An 18,421-nucleotide genomic window follows, 5' to 3' on the forward strand; every position below is an offset into this window, starting at 1 on the left:
CCAGGATGTTTGATGCCATTGTTGCCTGGTGTGCCCAAGGGCTTCTCCCAAGATACAGCTACCATCTCCCTTCTTGGAATAGGGAGATGCTACGATACCTTGGGAAATCTTGCCCATGCAAGATGCATGGCCTGGAAAGGAAAATGGAAGTAAGGAAACTGCTACAGCTCTCAGAGAGCATCTCCCTCACAAAAGTTCATGTATGTGGAATATGAGGTGGGGCAGCAGCTTGAGACTGTGCCAGTCCTCCCCCTGAAACAAAGGCACTAATCATTTCCATCATAGCCAAAAGAAACTGGAGGAGGTATTCATACAAGGACAGAGGTGTGTGGGTTAGAACATAACATGGACCTCAAGGTACTTTTTGACCATATCTGTGGAGTTCAGAGGGTTGTGGTTTAAGAAGAAAACAGTAGTAACATCCTAAACAGCAATCCAAAGAGATAGCTCCATGCTCAGGTTGGAAAGAGGACCAGCCCATGTTACATCATCCAAATACCTTCCTTGACAGATCCTGATAGCCCTTGAAGACCTCCACGATAGATTAAGCTTCACTCCTAAGACTTGATCCAATTGAGAATCTATCCTAAAATCTCTTTCCACACCTCATGGCACTAAAATTCATGCTGAGCACAAAAGTTGTACAAGATACTAGTCCCACGTCCCATCCACGTACCATTACACATACCACGTGTGGTATCGCACAGCAATCTTTGCCATTTCTTACACAAAGAAACTGCATTGTGCTAAAAAGCCCTCCAGAATAAAGCAGATAATATCTTTTGGGATGGCGCCTTGTATTTTCCTTGTCTCACTGCAGCAGCTATTACAAGAAACTAACCCAAACCCTCCTATTTGTAAATTAGACAGAAAAAGCACAACTCAAACTGGTATTTGGTTTAGGACTGAATGGTTTGCAGTGCTTAAGACGCATTTCAGACAAAAGCAAGCTTTCTGCCAAGCACTTGAGGGAAAAGAGAAAATTTCTGCTTTGCTGTTTGAATGTAGTTATAAACCAGGGTGACAAAATTGCTGCCTGCAGAGAAATACACTGTGCATCTTGTCCTTCGCAAGCACAGCCCAATTTGTCTTCGTCCCACCCAGTTTACCTTCTTAGCGCTTTATCCTAAAGACAAATTCCTGTCTACACATTCCCTGGAATTCAAGGTGGCGGAGTCAATGCAGGGAGACAGGCAACTTCCAGGCAAGGGAATGCTTTCACATGAATTTCTATACAGCATAATCACGAAATAGCGAGACTAAATGCAAGCATCGCTGCTGTGAGGAGCAGATATGTATCTAAAGCTGAAGCTTGACCAGTGAAGCAGAACTGACTGAGCTTCTTTAAGCGTCTTTCCTCCCATCCTCAATCATCTCACTTTCATCCATTGAAGCGTAACAGGTCAGTGCTAGTCTAACATCCAGTGCTTGAGTTTGCTCATGCGACTGCTGCTAAGCACTGTGCTGAAGCAAGACATACACAGCTGATCTCACTCCAGGGAGAAAAAGCAGAGGTACTACATTGAGACTTTCTTGTGGGGGGGGAAGGAAGGAAAAAGCACAATGTGCTTTACATCAGTTTCATAACAAATTATGTACTAAGCTCACTGGCAGAAATAGGTTCCGATTGCTCCAGTTGAAGGTATTTAAAGATTTTGTTTCTTTTGCAAGACACAGACTGTTACAAGCACCCCCTTCCCCATCCCAGAGTATCTGGCAACTCAGGTAAGGAAAAGACATTAAAAGGCAGAAAGCAAAGAGGATAGAGCATCAGCTGAGCAGATTAGAAGACTCAATAAAGGTGCCTATTGTTACCAACAGAAATACTCTACAGACCACAGGCTGAAACCCACCATCTTAAACTAAGCAATCCATGAAAAGTAGCCGAGAGCTGCAAGATTAAATTCCTCTATACCCCCATATCTCTACTGGAAGATTTATGAGGGTCTGCAGATCAAAAAAGCGTAAGAACTGTTGCTATATGAAACCAATGTTCTTAGTATTTTTGCTGCTATCTCCTTTGTTACCTGATCAAGTGAATCTTCTTTGCGAGTCTTGCAGTTTTCATTATTAGCTGTTAACCCCATGATCTTCGGACTGTGGCAAGCACCCAGCCCAGTCTCCAAGTCCTCCTGTGTTGTGCCTTGAAGAAATAACCTGATTGAGCCAAGGGGCCAAGTGCTAGACTCTGAGCAAGCAGCCAGGTGGGTAGTCACACACCATAGCTTTCAGAGACATCTGTATCGCAGCAGGGACCAAACTGGTACTGAACTTCAAACTAAGCAGAAAAGTAATCCCCTAAGCTGCAACTTTCCAAAATGCTGGCAGCTAAGAACTGCCAACCAGGAACGACAGTTGGCAGCTCCAGTCTGAACTGAGGGCTTTTTCCATTTAACTCGCCCATTCTCCCCAGTTCAGCTGGGGCAGCAGCACACAGATGTCCCCATTGTTGCAAGACACAGCATTTTCCACAAGACCTTGGAACTCCCTTGTGAACTCTCTCTCCTTATTAAGGAGCAATGCTCCTAGTGGGGAATATCTTGCATTGAGGCAGTCCTCAAGTGCATGTTTATGGTCTTCTCCGCCTGTCCTTAGTCCATCAAATTGGCACCTTTGGGGCAGGGATTTTCCATTCAAGTTTCCCACTTGCAGGAGCGGGAAGTTTGCTTTTGAGGCCAGCTCCCAGAGCCTTGACCCTGTTAGTCAGTCCCTGAGGAGACACTGCAACCTCAGGGTGAGGTTTCAGCAGAACAGTTTGGTTTATGGTTTAGCAGCAGAAAGATACCTCCAACTGCCCTGCTTTTCCCACCCCTTTCACAGCCAGCTGGGCAAATCTTTCCAGGTAACGTTTCAAGTTCAACGTGTTGTTTAGTAGAAACCTACACATGAATAAACAACCCATTTAGTGACAAACTTTAACACAAAATGTGAAGGCTTATTTTAAAATAAGCCTGGCAACCTCTCAGTTTCCCTTACAAAGAACATTATGCTGTGCTAATCTCCTTTAAGGGCACAGTCTTGAGTACAGCACGTAGGCATGTGCTGCAAAGGAGCAGAATGGCTTTCAGGAAATCAGCTGGTGATTGAGCAAGGAAGCGTAAGAAATCAAGACCAAAAAACATCTCCAACAGCAGCTGTGCAATAGGTTTGTGTTTCCTAGCCTGCTTCAAGACCCCCTTTTCTTTTATAGATGTGCCAAATGAATTATCACTGTACAACTATACAATTCATTTGATAAACCTATATGATCAAGAAAAGGTACCAGCTCCTCAGGCATTTGCTTGATCTTATCCCGTGCCTAACAGGGTCTTCAGTTTTGATAGTGAAAACTGAACTTTTATAAACCTACCTGTGCATATGCAGCCATGAAAAGTATCTAACACTAATAAATACCCACTTTACATACATATATATATGAAAAATATCCCTCGTGACAGGTAACTGTAAGTCAAGCACTCGTCTGAAGCCACAGAACAAAGTTTATTGGGTTTCCTCAAATTTCTTTGTACAGTTTTGCTGCTAAACAGACACAACACGTTGGCATATTGCCTTTAATCTTTATTTCAATCGGAAGACCAACTTGACAGAATTGGTAACACATTTAATGGCATTTTCAATAAATAAAATGACAAAAAAAAAACCTAGTCTTTGCACAGACACATTACAATCCACTCCAAATATTGCCAAAACCATTGGGTTTTCCTAAAAACTTGCTCCAAAGGGTTTTTTTCCCCCCCTTTGTTTCAGCACTTAAATAAACAGAAAAGTATATGATGAGAGAAAACAGATACTCTACTCTGAACAGAACTTGTAAAAACCAGTAACTTGGAAACAAAAGATAATTAAATCTCTCTTATTAGATTAAAGAATCCTGTTTGAAGTCTTTTGGGTAAAAACCCTGATTCTAACCTTTGTATCACAACATGCAGTTTCGCTAGATCCTACCCTATGTCAGCATACTTATATGGTAGGAATTAAATTCCATGATTTCTTGTTTTTTTTTTTTTTAAGGGGAAATTCATAAAGCGAAAGCTTTATCCTCCCACACTCACAAAAGTAGTCATGGTCCATATATTCTGCAGTAGTAAACAGTTATTTGTGCTCAGTCCATTGTTTGAACTCCTACCATACTGGGAAGGATGCTGCAGTTTACCCTTTGTTTCTGTACCCATCCCTTCCCCAGTCCAGCAGCCTCAAGAACCTCACCGAGATGAGAATTCATGCAAGTGCAAATCTGCCTGCACAGATCAGATTGCAGGATGAGGACCACCATGTCTGATTCTAATTAGAAGCTAGGCTTAATTTAAAGCTCTTCCTAAGCACAGAGAAAGTCATCAGTAAGGAAAAGCTGAACCCCAAGTTCTCCAAATTGTGATTCCCTGTAATTTATAACATCCATTAGTGTATCAAAAACCAATTACAGTGTCAGTTAATGTAAAAAGAACCACTCTATCGCTAGAGTTATTTAAAACACTCATCTTCAAGCCTCTGGAGCCTTCTTCAGTGAAAGCTTAGGGCATGGAAGGAATGCATGGCTGGGCCCCCGCAGACCTATGCATACTATACAGGGGAGAGAAAAGGTTACTTTAAACAAAAGGCAGAATTACATCACATCTGTGCAAACATTTAAACCAGTTTGTTTCAACTACTTATCTGCTTATCCCAACTATACCTACTGACCATACTTGGCTAATTCAAGAGAACACAATGAAGCGGGACCTCATTTATTTAAGGGAAAGGAACATCTTCTGCAGGTATCTTCCCTTCCGCTGACCACATCATAACAGAAGTGCAATAATTTATAATCTTTCCAAACAAACAGCTATTAAAATTATACAATTTTAGGGGAAAAAATTCACTAGTTTAACCATAAAAATATTTCCCCAGGTAACAAACCTTAAAGCATTCAGTAACACAGTATTTCAATAATAATAATACAGAAAATCCCTTCCACTTGTTACAAAAGAAAGAACTGTTAGAAGATTCTGCTTATTGTACATTATTTAAGAGTTTTGCTGCCTTCTGAAGACCATGCTGTAATTAAGAACATAACTGTAATTTAAAATCAGTACAGAAATACTGACCTGACTTAGAAACTATATTAACTTTCTGCTAATGAAGACAAAGTACAGCCCAGGGCCATGTCATCCATGTACTCAGGAACTTAAAAGACAGTTTACATCCAGAGTCATAAGAAAGCACCACTTTCCATAAAGTACTTTGTATGTCTATTGCTGAATGGCATATTAAGTAATTTTGTGAGAAGTGCTAAGACAGATTCTCATACTAACTGTAGCTTGACTTACAGAATTCAGGTTTGGGTATAACAGGGAACTTTGTGATGAAATTATACTCTGAAAAAAATACCTGCTAAATTTGGTCCAAGCATCCAAAAAACAAACAAGGGCACAGTTCTCTCGTTACTTAATGCTGCTGTTTGGCTGATCCTTAAAATAAATAAATAGGTGTATGGCAATAAGGAATAAGGGCTGCCCATGACGGGAACAGAACTGTGACAATACGTAGTCTCTTCAGAGAGATGTTTTAACTGTGGTTTTACTGTGTGAGTAACTGAACCTGTACTAATGGAGAACCCTGAAATTTATATACTATAGCCACAAAAAATTATTTCCTATTTAAAAAACATTTGTAATTAACTGCTTTTCCAATCATCAATAGATATGTGGAAAACAATTAAAAATAAAAGAATCTTTTAAAACAATTACAAAGAGTGGACTGCAGTAGCAGCTATTCAAGCAAGATTCAAGCACAAGTTGAAATGAACTTCCAAGCTGGGAATTAGCCTTCTTTGTCGAAAATTTGTACAACTTTTTCAAAAACCTAAAAAGAGAAGGAGGAACATTAATTTTCTCACGTGCCAGTTAAACAGTTACTTCAAGTTAAACCAGTGCACAAATAATTGGGAGTACTTTTAAAAATATATAGGTTTGTCTTAGAACATTCACAGTAATTCTTTAATAGTGAAATTAGCATCGGTTCTGAGAAACTGAGACTGAAGAGCAATACTACTTCAGAATAGCAAAAGCTCATGGAAGGGAAAAAGATAAGACATTGTCAAACACAGAAAGTGTGTTTAGTCCAGCTCATGTTCAAGCAGAACTAATTGATCTCTTAAAGTTATTCACATTTTAATCAGTTCTTCAAGAGTCAAAATTAAGAGTTCCACAACCTCCCTCAGTAACACCCATCAGAAGAATGCCAAAAATACACACCCTGCCACTGTCATCCCCATGCTTTCTGGCTTTTGTACTTACTTCATCAACAGATTTAGAGGCATCCACTTTTCTGACTTTTCCCATTCTCTCATACAAATCTATTATAGGCTTAGTAGACTGCAGATATGTATGAATTCTAGGAGAAAGCACAGGGGAAAAAAGCATTACATAGTAAAACATAAACAGAAGGGAATGGAAAAGTTTTGAAGATAGTACCTCTTTTCCAGACTCTCCCGATTATCATCACTCCTACCACTGCTCTTGCCTCTTTCAAGACAGCGGCCAATACATATCTATAAAAGACATCAAAAGGATTATCACAACCAGGAACACAAGGTGCAATCTTGAAAGCAGGAGTAAAACAAATCCTGAAAAATCCAAATAGGCCTGACACACAAAATACTGCCCAGATCTGGTGGATGTAACCACAGTTCACATGGAATGTTAAGATTCTTACAGAGAAAAAGGAAGGCTTTACACTTCATCATTATTAAAATGGGGACTCTTAAGATAGGATTGAGATCAGTGGAAGTAAAAACAACATCAAACTCAGTGGTTTGACTGGGTCTCCAATTTGAGACATTTGAAGAAGAAAATCACCTGACTTTCAAGGACGTGTTCAGGCTTTCTGAAAAGCAGAATGTCAAATTAGACTACTAATACATGCTTGCACTGAAAGAAAGTCACTGTATATTCCCTCAACAATTTCATAAGGCTATACACTAAATTACTATAAGTTAAAATATTCTTACTTGACACCGCTACAACGAAGACTTCAAACTCAAAGTAAAAACTGAAGAACTAACCAGAGTTAAAACCTCCTCAATGAACATTTTGAAGTTTTGAAACTTAAAGTTAAGTAAGGAACACTGACACATGTACACTTCATGAATACATTTATCAAACTCATGCACGAGCACAATGGTTAAAAATTAGTGTTTCCTATAAAGTACACCCACAGTAAAAAACATTCAGATCACATAAGCATTGTTGTCTATTATTACATCTAGTAAAAAAGTTAGAACCCCCAAATTAATACTCCACCAAGTGAAAAAGGTCATTTAATCTTACTTAAGATTTTAAATAGAAAAAAATAACCCTTGACTTGTTCAGATTAAAAAAGAACTGTGATTAAGCAAAAAAAAAGTAACAAAATTTCTCAGGAAACTGAGGAAAAGGGTAAAAGGAAGAAAGCTTAAGGTGCTGGGATTCGCATATCAGTTTTTATGTCTCAAAGGCACTGACATGTTAAAAAGACAGCATATCATGGCACTTGTTAAATGAATATAATGTATCACTGTCAAAATGTCCTTGTAATCTAATGACTTGCTGAACAACATGTTGATTACTGGCTATCCTACAGCACAGCTCACAACTGAAAATGAAGTCAGCTCCTACCAGCACACTAGAATTAAAGCAGGCCTTGCTAGCAAGTTAATTTCAGACTAACCAGTTACTAAGAATAAACAGTGTAATGCTTTCTGAAAATTAACCAAGTCATTTTGTAATGTATTTAAAGATTTTATAGATTTTTCTTAAGAATGCAGCTGCCTGAAGAACTTCAATATAATTTATTAGCTCATGCTCCATCCCTGGCAGTGCTCAAGACCAGGTTGGACGAGGCCTTGGGTGATATGGTTTAGTGTGAGGTGTCCCTGCCCATGGCAGGGGGGCTGGAACTGGATGATCTTAAGGTCCTTTCCAACCCTAACTATTCTATGATTCTATAATTATACCAGGCGCAATGAGCTGCCATTTCAAAACCATAGTTTTTCATCTGCAAAAACAAGTTGCCAAAAAAAAAAAAAACACCTCAAAACTCACATACCAAGTTTCCCTTCTACTCTTACACTTGTCCATTCACTACCTGACAGCTTTCTTGTTCTTGAACGATTCCAACAATATAGCAAGAAAGGAAGTTACAGAATAACACACTTCATTACCTCATTGTCACAATCAAAAAAGAGAACAAAAGAAACATCCGCCTTTCCATCCATAGTCTTATTCCAGCCTTGAAGATTATCTTCATTCCTGGGAAATCCATCAATTAAGAACTTGTTCTTCTGGGAATTGGCAGCCATTGTTTGATCCATGGCCTGATAAAAGAGAATCCAATTCATGATCTCCTGCACATACAACCACTAATCTAATTATTAAATTACCCCCAGAATGTTGGCATGGTGAATTGAGCAGCATTTATTTTAGGATTATTGCAGAATTACAAAATGTATTTTTGTTTCACCTTCAATACATGATTAATTCACCTACACACCAATATTTCAAACTTAATTCACTGTTTGATAAAGCTCAATCTCGTAACACCCAACCCCAGTTTTAAAGGCAATTTTCTACAAGATACTGGAAAGTACTGTTACACAGTAAGATGCCAAAACACCCTTGATCTAAACTTAATTTTAATAGGAAAACTACAGATAAATTTAATGCCATGAGCAACAGAAGCCTTTTCTGTCTTCAAGAAGATCCTCTGGTTGTTTTCTTGGACATGTAATAAGGATAAGGCTGGAGTTATTCCTGACACAGGAATACTAGGAGGTGCTCTCCCTCCACCTGGCCATCACTTTTGATAAAACTTACAGAAACGTAGTGCCTTTAAGGCCTCCACTCTCAAGTCAAATACAACTGAGCTGACCAAGACGTGTACAAGCTAGTTAAGGGAAATGAAAAATGCATAGTCTCACCGATTTCCCTAGAGCTACTAAAGTAATAAAGTTAAATTAAAATTACCCATTCTCACAGATCCCCAGGTATCAGAAGCCATCACCTACTGCCCTCCAACCAGTCAGAAAGAAACATGAGGAACTGCTAAGAAAAGCCCAGTACATGATGTGCACCTATGTGTCTGCCATTTCATATTACTCACACAGAGGAAACACAATTCTTCTAGAACGCAGCCACTGCTTTGTTGCTTAGTCTGCACGAGTGAATCAGTAGGAAATAGCTCTTTCCTTACCCTCTTGATTAAGCTGATTGTTATTTCAACCGGTACAATTTCCCCCTCCTTAATGTAGTTCTCAATGAGTTCTCCATACTGTGAGCCTGGCCTTTTTCGTTCATCTCGAAGGAGGTCACCAGCAGAAAGGTGCGTGTAGCCGTATTTCTGAAACGTGCAAAACAAACAGGCATAGACTCCTTTGAATGAGTGCATGTACAAAGTTAACATCAGTTGTCAGTGTCAGCCACATTTATCTTTGCATTACAACAGAAAAAAAAACACAGGGAATAGCATTCTGCTGGTGACAGATCTACTCCATCCTTAAAGCGTAACCTGACAATACAGCATCCTCTGCATTCACAACAAGCACAGCACTAGAGAGATTCTTGGGGAAAATGCTCAGTGGGGCTTTGGTTAGGCATTTGTGGACTGTTTTCAAAGGTAATTTTGTCATGTTTGGAAATGAGACCCTGAAATGTTACATTGTGCAATTAAACATTTAACAATAACCAAATTAGATATAAGCTATACCCCATCCAAACAGTTTAACTACTTAAAAAAGGTGGTTATCAGTGACTGGGTCAAGCCTTGATTTACGAAGTGAAAAAGTTGAGATGGTGCTTTTACTTGCTACATTTATGCAATAGGTTTATAATTTTATCTAACTGCCTACTTAAAGAAAATACATGAGGCAATTCCAGGTCCTTTAGAGCTGAAGGAATGTTTCAAGCACAGTAATGGTCAGAAATCCGGTGGTAAATAACCACACTGGTGCCACCCTATGTCACAGCAGGTACAGTAAAGAGAAAGAGCAGAGAAATCAGGTCCAAATCCATTTGGTACCAGTATGCAGGAAAACAGCAAACATCATTAATCTTTTATTTCACCTCAAACTACATCTAGAGAAATGTTGCTAATACAAAATACCAATGAAAAGCATTTATTGCACTTGAATTTCTCAGGCATTTATCATTATAAATAGGCATCTTGTGAGAAATAAATTGCTATAAAGGAAATTTCAGAGCACAAATCAATCATTTTCTCAGCTCATTTAACACCACTAGAAAACTAACCAAGTATACCATGCTTCTTGAACCAAATTTAGTCCATAAGAACGAGCAATAAAGACATCTTCTTGGTGACTACCTAAGCCAGCTATACGTCCAAACCAGAGTGCATCTAGACATACTCATCCTAAAGTTTTAACACAAAACAAAGGGAGCTGCAAAAAGCTTCAGGGTTATCAGCCTGGCTGCAGCAACATCCAAAGCAAATTTCAAAAAGGTGCCTGAGCAGCATAGCAATGTGACTACACACTTTTTAAGGCTGCGAACTTGGGATTTAAAAACTTGGCTACTGGGCTAAGTACAACAGAAATATTACACAACCCACTAAGTGATGTTAAAAACATTTCAGTTGCTTTCCAATTTCACCCACAAAAGCGTGGAAAAGTCAGTTCTGCCACAGTCATAATTTCAGAAGGGATATAATTACCTAAATCCCCAAAACTCTACACAGCTGGCAAAAAAAAAGAGGAAGCAAGATTTTGCTCTAAATAACTGTGAAGAAAAAGCTCCACAGACATCCTCTGTAAGCTCACTGTACTCCTGCTTTAAAGTACATTGCATTTGGATATGCCTATTTAATTGCAAATCTAAATATTAACTATCAACTACAGAAGCCATAAACCAGAATAAATCTTCCTTATAAGCAAAAAAACCTTACTCTGCTGAACACTAAATTAACATGTAGTCCTTGCTAAAGTTAAGGGAGGATGGTATTTTTAACATCAAGTTTCTACAAAGGAGAAAACAGGAGGAAAATATAATCCCTTCGGTTTTAGAGGATTACCAAACCATTTAACTTTCCTTGGCATTTCCCTTTCATGCATGAAAACAAAATTGAGTTAGACAAGTTTTGGAATTCTCTGTCTTCTACAACATCAACCTCAAATAGTTCTCAACGGCTGAACAGGAAAGTAAAAGATAGAAGTGTTTTAAAGTGCTGTTGTATAAATAGACTTGTTTTAGATAATAGTAAATTGTATTCTTGAGTAACTTTCAGACTGGATTAACCAGGCAGTAAGAAAAACAAACCTCTCCTTCAGGGGCAAAACATCTATTTGTTAACTGTACTGAGTCAAGAGCCAAAGAAAACATGTCGGTTTAAACAATGCAAACAAGCACAGAGAAAGGCTTGGCTGCTGCTCCACACACAGAAGGCTTCAGAGATGTGTTGCTTTCACTACTCTTGCCAGTTTTAACCAGTGCATACAGGACACAAAGTTTTCTTTCATCTTAGGTGAGATAAACCCTCAGTAAGCATCCTAAATTGGAGAAAATCATCACATTCCCCAAGAGCTTGCTAAAGAGACTGTGATACAACTGCACAAAAACCAAGGCAAAACACTCTTGCCTCTTGCCAAGGTTTGCATTGTGCCAGCATGACTTCCCAGCAGTGCCAGGAACATCTTGATGCAATCCCCAGAACATGACTTGTTGCAACTGTTGCCTAATTCTTCTCCTCAGCAATCAGAAAGGGTGCAGGACTGCGCTGCCAAACAATGAAAAAGCAGTTTCTCCAGGTCTTGAAGGAAGCATATATGGCAGATTCATAATGTCCGACTGAAAGGAAGACTTGAAATAGAAACTAGGTTAAATAAGATTTCTAAATACTTGAATGCCAAGCACCTAAAAATCTGGATTTTTAGATTACAGAGAAGAAAAAAGAAAATACAGAATTAACTGTTATAAAACTTGTTTCAGAGATAATGTTTTCTGCTATGTTAGTGGACTGGCATGCTGTTCTATAAGAAAAAGATTAAATCAGTAAGTTGCTATTACACAGTTCTCATGATTTTTAAAACTATTTTCATATTTGGAGAACCACAATTCAAAGTACAAATACAAAAATTAACTGTGAATGAAGAAAATAAAAATAAGATGTCTTCAGCACCACCATAGACATCTTTCTTTTTCGCTTTCAAAAAGAAGAAAACCCCACAGTGATGCGGGACAGGCAAGCTCAAGTTCCCATCAATCCCACCGTGGAGGTGTCACTCATAACAGCACTTTGTAGTGCTGTGTAAGCAGAGCAAAATATTGCTTACTTGCTTGTCTCGCAGTGGCCTGATAAATTAGTGCCATTCAGGACACACTGGGACATGGCAAACTGTGTGATCCACATCTCCAAATTACAATCAGAGACTGCAGCCTTCCCGGAATGCCCTTTGCTCCCCTGTTCTAGAGCCACTTGTAGCTTTCTTCTGTCAGCCAGGATTTGCAACTTCCACTCTGCAGACAGAACATTCTTTGTTTTCAGTAAATACAACAAACGGATGAATACAACTGAAAACACATGAGTCATATCTGTGTCACACTTGAATAAGGCAGAATCTGCCCTAGCAATCTTCTCAAGGCAGTAAAATCAGTGGTGTGCAGCAGCTGCTATGAGGACTCCTTACACAGCCAGCTTTTGAGGGGCAGAAGGTTTATTTCTGATTCAGCCCTGTGTGGTCCAGCAACACATCTCTCCACTAAACACACAGCTTGAGACTTCCTTAAGTGAGCAGAAGCCAAGAAACAGCAAGAGAAACACAAATTACTGCTTTGACCTTGACTCCTATCTTGGCTTATCACTGTTACTCTCAAACTGAAAGTTACAGGGCTTAAGATATAAACAAATCAAACTTTTACTGCCCTAGTTCTGACCTGTCATATCTTGGGCAACCTTAATAAACAACCAAATCTGCTACATACATCATTCAAAAACTGGTTAAAATAAAAATAGAACCATGTAAAGCTTGCAGGCTTTTCTTCTTTTTTTTTTTCCAACCTAAAAAGCTTTTGTCTGTCCTATAGCAATTAGCCCACAAAATTAAAACTCTGAGATATAAACTATAATGGAGAAATAGACCTTTTGTCTACTTATTCCAATTAAAAAAAAAAAAGAAAAAAAGATATTTTATTAGTTTGAAATATGTTCTTGCCTCTGGGGGAGGAAAACCAAACAAAAAGCCACATTAACAAAGCAAAACACACAAAGAAGATCCCACTGACTGCACCCCCAGGGAAGAGGGGGCAAACAGAGCACCCCAGTGCTCCAGGAACACTGAGCTCAATAAAAGGCACCCAGTATGCTTGGGAAAGTCCAAAATTCAATGCCCAGGGTTCTGCAAAATGGAAGCATACAGGGCTAAAACTTCAGGGGGCAGATTTAAATGATCACTCACCATGTTTTTAAAGAAGCTCCAACGTTCAGAAAGACAAACATATTCCAAAAAACAACTATGGGAACTTAAGGCCAAGTAGAATACTAATACTTGGCACTCCTGAAAGATTTCAGAAGTTGAGTTTAAAGAAAACAATTTTTAAACCATTTTTATTTCAGAAGGCAGCTGAAACTGCTTCTCTCAGTGGACTCCCAGAAGACAACACATGACAGCAAAATGTAAATCCACTGCTACTTTCAGCAGTGTTTCTGATACAATGAGTTCTTCTTTGCATTGTTTTCTTTACCCTAGGAAATCTCCTTATCATATACCCCAAAGCAACTTAACAGCTTATTCCATTTGGATTTTAACTTATGCTCTTATAAAAGGAGAAGGCTCAGCGTCCCACCTTGTGGAATTAATTTGAGATTTAACCACAAACATACAGGATAGGGCTGTGGTAGAGGTGAATTAGTAGAGGTGAGTTATATTTTAGGTGCACAGAGAAGGATGTCTTGCATATCCGAAGTACTGACAGATCCCAAGAACCTTGCCAAAACAAACCAACCAACAAACTAGATGTGTAACTTGCATCTTGCTTGGAATAAAGACAACTTATTTAGTTATTATTCTTCCCACCAACCAAAGAGTTTTGCGTTTCAGGCAATGGTTGTAAGGATTTTAAATCTAAGTACATGAAAGCATATTGTGTGCAGATTTGAAGAATGCATTTTTCTCCTTGACTTTACCATAACATATTATAAGCAAAGCTCAGAAGTCAGCAATAAAGCACACTCATTTTGTCCTACACACACATAATAATCTCACATTCACAGAAGATACAATGTGGAAAGCATGAAGGTTATTGCAAGAACCTGCTCCAATATTCTGCCTCACTCAACAGCTACACAACAGTCCCAGATGATAGCAAGCTCCACCTAACAGAGCTGTGGAAGGTTTCCGGAGTTAATCTGCAGAGCTAGAAGGGAAAGGATAAAAACTTAGGAGTGAATTCTGCTTCATCCCATCCTATATAGGAGGAACTGGCCCAGAGCAGCAGCTCTGCTGCATTTGCATTTCAGTGATAATTCTGTGAGTTTGTAGAATGTACATGAGTCTTTCCCCTGTATCAGAGAAACCCAGCCTAGTTCAGCTGTCTCCTCCAACCTTATCTGCAAAGATAAAGTAACCTAATCGCTTACCTGCTGTTCCCTTTCATACACTGTGTCAATACCCATTTCCGCTGGTTATTGCATTTTCTTCCCTCAAATAATTTCTCCATTTTGGTCCAAATTTGACATGAATACATGCCTTCTCTGGAATCAGGGACTCCAGCACACACATAATGAGTATAAGTAAGTTATATAGTTATATAAGTAGCACTTAAATACGTATTTCACCTACAACATGTGATAGCCATCTCCCTTTACTGGGAATGTAAAGCACAGTCAGCAAAACAATTACAACACTTCTTTGAGGAATCATTCCCAGGCAGCATATAATACCACCTCTACTGTACAAAACACAACTACCCTTGGTTTGTTAATCAAATAATTTAATGCTAAAATCATACAAGATCTCACCTCAGCAAAGTGAGACTTCTCTCACATGTGATGTGCTCTGTCCCAAATCTCTAGTATGAATAGCAACTGAGAAGTATTTATAGCTCATACTGACTTTCTGTTCAGGACAAACTTCAGATTTACAGCAAGATACTGGGTCAGATTCATTCCAAATGTAAACTAATATTATTCAGACCATTTACAACAAGGATGAATGAGGCTTATTATTAGCCAGCTACAGCCCCTTTCCTCTGTGGAAAGCTGCCAACAGGGTTTAAAATCCAAACAAAAATACACCTTCAACCCAAATGCAGCAATGACTGCATATAGGCTATTCGACTGCCTGCATCAGGGCTCTCTGGGGGGCTGTTGGGAGCCAGGCCAAGGATGCGTGCTTAAAAAAGGTGCTGCTCTGCAGTACCTCTGCTGCATTTCATCCCATTTCCCTGTTCATGTCCCCCTTTTCTAAAGTTTTCCAGCAGGCTTCAGCCCAACTCTCTCTTCAACTACCTCAGACCTTCTCTCCCTCAAAGTTTTGTCAGAGGTTCCTGTATAAGTGTCCAAGTGAGCAGAAAGGCCATTCACTGCAGTCAGCAGGTCCAACTGCTTTCTGCTGTCAGCCCACTGACTTCAATAAACTTCTACCCACACAGTGAACAGGATTAGCAGAATTAAAGCAAATTTACATTTATTAGTATTTGGACTTCCCTTTCTAGGCTTAGAAAAGAAAATAAACACAGTACTAGCAAAGTTAGCATTCTTTTTCATTTTTAGCTGCAAATACAATTTCAGTAGCAATGACTCATTTGAACTCCTCCTAATAAAGTGGTCTTTATCCAATTATATTAGTCTATCAAGCCAAAGGCATTTATACTTCTACACACAGGCCAGCGGCCACACAAGGTACACTTCAGCCCTAAGGCTGTATTAACGGTTTGGTGAAAGCCATTAATGACAGCCTACAAGATTCCCCTACAGTTTAAGCTCATTTGTTTGCTATGTGCCAGGGGCAGAATCTGACCTTACCAAAAAGGCTTTATGAGTACTATGAACCTTTCATTCCTCAATCTAATTTAATGAATAAGCCAGTTTGAATGAGAGTCTATAATCTGAGGTTAAAATCCTTCAGGACCAAAGTCATAACAGCATTTCTCAGTCTGGACCAAATCTGCATATCCAATACCAAGGGCTGGGATATAATGGCAGCGTGGATAAACTGTAACAGCACTGCCAGGGCACCACCAAAATAGAGAACACACATTAACATGCCTGCACCAGGAGCTCTAAGGTTCCCCCCCCCAAGTAGTTAGCTTCAGGAACATGGGCACTGCTACAGTTCTTAGTCTTTTCTTTCAGTCCAGGTATGGATAAACTTCAATTCTACATGGCCTTCAACAAGAAAAATATATACAGCTGCTCAGAAAGGGAAGGAAAAAAACAAGAAAGACAAGCTGTTTCAAATCCAACAGGCACACATGTTTGGAAGCATTCAGCCTTAACTACTTCCGTAATTATCCACCTCAATACAGTGCAATTATCCCTGTGTTTTGTGGCTTTTAAAAGGACTGTACTACACCACATAGCAGCCACCGTTCTCTCTTAGATAGTTGTTCTGTCTCAAAGGGGTGTAAAAATGTATTTGGAAAGCTGAAAATGTGAAAAATATAGCAGTGTCTTCACAAGCTATACCGTAAGGGTTAGGCTTTTTGAAAGAGATAACAAGATTAACCATCTGTGGGTCAGAACATCCTCTGCTCTCTACCATATGCTACCATAGAACAAAATTTTAGTTCTATTTGTAACATTTTACTTTCACATCTCACAGAGATGGCGTCAGGTCAGAAAGCCAACACCCTGCAACGTCTACTGTATGTTTATGAGACAGGCTTCTGAAGACACGGACCTTGATCCTGCACATTTGAAGTCAACGTATTCCCAAGTACTGTAAGCCACCTCCACTCCCAGGCCACAAAACAAGCAGCCTAAGGCATGTGGGTGGCAGCCCCGCAGTCACCTACGTGGCCACGCAGATGTGTACAGAGCCACCCAGTTGGGCTGGGCTGCATGACAGGCTGGACAACGTGTCACCACCCAGGAAAGCAGGAACTTCTTGAAGGCTGCAGTCCTGATCCTCCACCAAGGCCCAACGTATGACCGGTGCTCCCAACCAAAACACTACCGCTAACCCTAAGCGGGTGTTCTACTGCCCAGGGGGGATGCCAGAAAAGGTAGACCCACCGGTGGAGTGGGATCCCTGGAGCTGAGGGAAGGCAGAAGAAGAAAAAAGGCCGACAGGGGTTGAAAGGGAATGGAGCCGATGGAGAGGCTGCTGCCTCCGCTGCTTCACCAGTTAAAGGGGGGATGCGGATCATGCATGCGCCCTCCAAGAGGCGGATCAGGGTTAGACAAGAGCCCAGGCCGCAAGGGTGATGCGGGGCTCGCCGCCGGACACGCTCCCCCCAGCGATCACCCCAAGGAGAAGCGCGGACCCCCACGGGGGCCTACAACCCCCAGCGTGCCCAGCGGCCGCGGCCGCACAACCTCCCGCCGCCGGAGCCCCGCGGCACGCTGGGACACGTAGTCTCCTCTCCCCCCACATCCCTAACCCCGGTGCGCTGCTGCCCTCACCTCCACGATGCGAGCGCACTGCGTCCCCTTGCCCGCCCCGGGCCCGCCGAGGACGAAGACGACGACGGGCTTCATGAGGAGAAGGAGGCGGCGGCGGAGCAGCAACAGGACAGCGGCGGCGGGGCGGCGGCCGGGGGGCGGCCGTGGAGGGGGCGGCGAGCGGCGAGCACCGTGGCCAGGACTGAGACCGGCAGAAGGACCGAGCCAGAGCCGCCGCAGCGCACCCGCTGCTGAGCTGTCCCCGCCGATGGGAAAGTGCTTCCGGGTCCCCGGCGGGGTGGGGCGGGGCCGGCACGTGCGCATGGGGCCCGCGGCGGCGGCCGCTCTTCCGTCCGGGGCGCACCGAGGCTGCCCCGTGAGGGAGCTGCCGCATCCCGGACCGGTCACCGGGCCCCGACGGGAGCCACAGACGTGTGCCCGGGTGCAGGCCCCGACTAAACCACGGGCGCTGTTGGGCAGCTAGCGGCCCGGGACACCGTCTGGGACTGGCTAAAGCCGGAGCGACGCTCCCGCCGGGGCGGGCACCGGGTCGGTTGTACCGGTTTGCTTTGGAACCTCTGTCAATCTGCAAGCCCGATCCGGCGGCGGCGGCCCGCGCTGCCATGGCAACCGCTCTGCGCCTGCGCGCTCCCCGCCCTCCCGCTGACCGTTTTTTAGACCGCCGGCGTTTTTAAATCCCCCCCTTGCTCGCGCGCTGGCGGTTGTTTCCCCCTCAGCGTGCGTTCTGATTGGTTAAGCCGAGCTGTTTCCCTCCCACGCCGTGCGTCGATTGGGTGGAAGCAGGCAGTAAGGGGCGGGAGCGCAGCCGGTTGTGTTTTCTGATTGGCTGGCG

The 18,421-nt window shown here is 41.6% G+C and overlaps 1 protein-coding gene across 1 annotated transcript; it reads right to left on the reverse strand.

Moving 5' to 3' along the window:
* Positions 1 to 3,461: 3,461 nt before the first annotated feature.
* Positions 3,462 to 18,081, reverse strand: CMPK1 (cytidine/uridine monophosphate kinase 1). Its single transcript, XM_061451307.1, has 6 exons — positions 17,590 to 18,081; positions 9,208 to 9,354; positions 8,180 to 8,332; positions 6,453 to 6,529; positions 6,276 to 6,372; positions 3,462 to 5,841 (listed from the first exon to the last, which is right to left on the reverse strand). Exons 1-6 carry the CDS (start codon positions 17,890 to 17,892, stop codon positions 5,800 to 5,802), a joined length of 819 nt encoding a protein of 272 aa, XP_061307291.1. The 5' UTR covers positions 17,893 to 18,081; the 3' UTR covers positions 3,462 to 5,799.
* Between the last annotated feature and the right edge of the window lie 340 nt (positions 18,082 to 18,421).

This window comes from Pezoporus flaviventris, unplaced genomic scaffold, assembly GCF_033815535.1.
Source record: "Pezoporus flaviventris isolate CSIRO_AGI_PZ_B2104156 unplaced genomic scaffold, CSIRO_AGI_Pfla_v1 ptg000013l, whole genome shotgun sequence".
Lineage (NCBI taxonomy): Eukaryota > Metazoa > Chordata > Aves > Psittaciformes > Psittacidae > Pezoporus > Pezoporus flaviventris.

What these genes read in the sequence shown, in the direction of transcription:
- CMPK1 (XM_061451307.1), bottom strand. Translation starts at nt 17,892, where the DNA reads ATGCGCACGTGCCGGCCCCGCCCCACCCCGCCGGGGACCCGGAAGCAC. An exon ending in TTTTTGATTGTGACAATGAG is followed by an intron (nt 6,530 to 8,179) that starts GTAATGAAGTGT and finishes TGTCTTTTATAG; the next exon opens with ATATGTATTGGCCGCTGTCT. An exon ending in CCTCTAAATCTGTTGATGAA is followed by an intron (nt 5,842 to 6,275) that starts GTAAGTACAAAA and finishes TTCTCTTTTTAG; the next exon opens with GTTTTTGAAAAAGTTGTACA.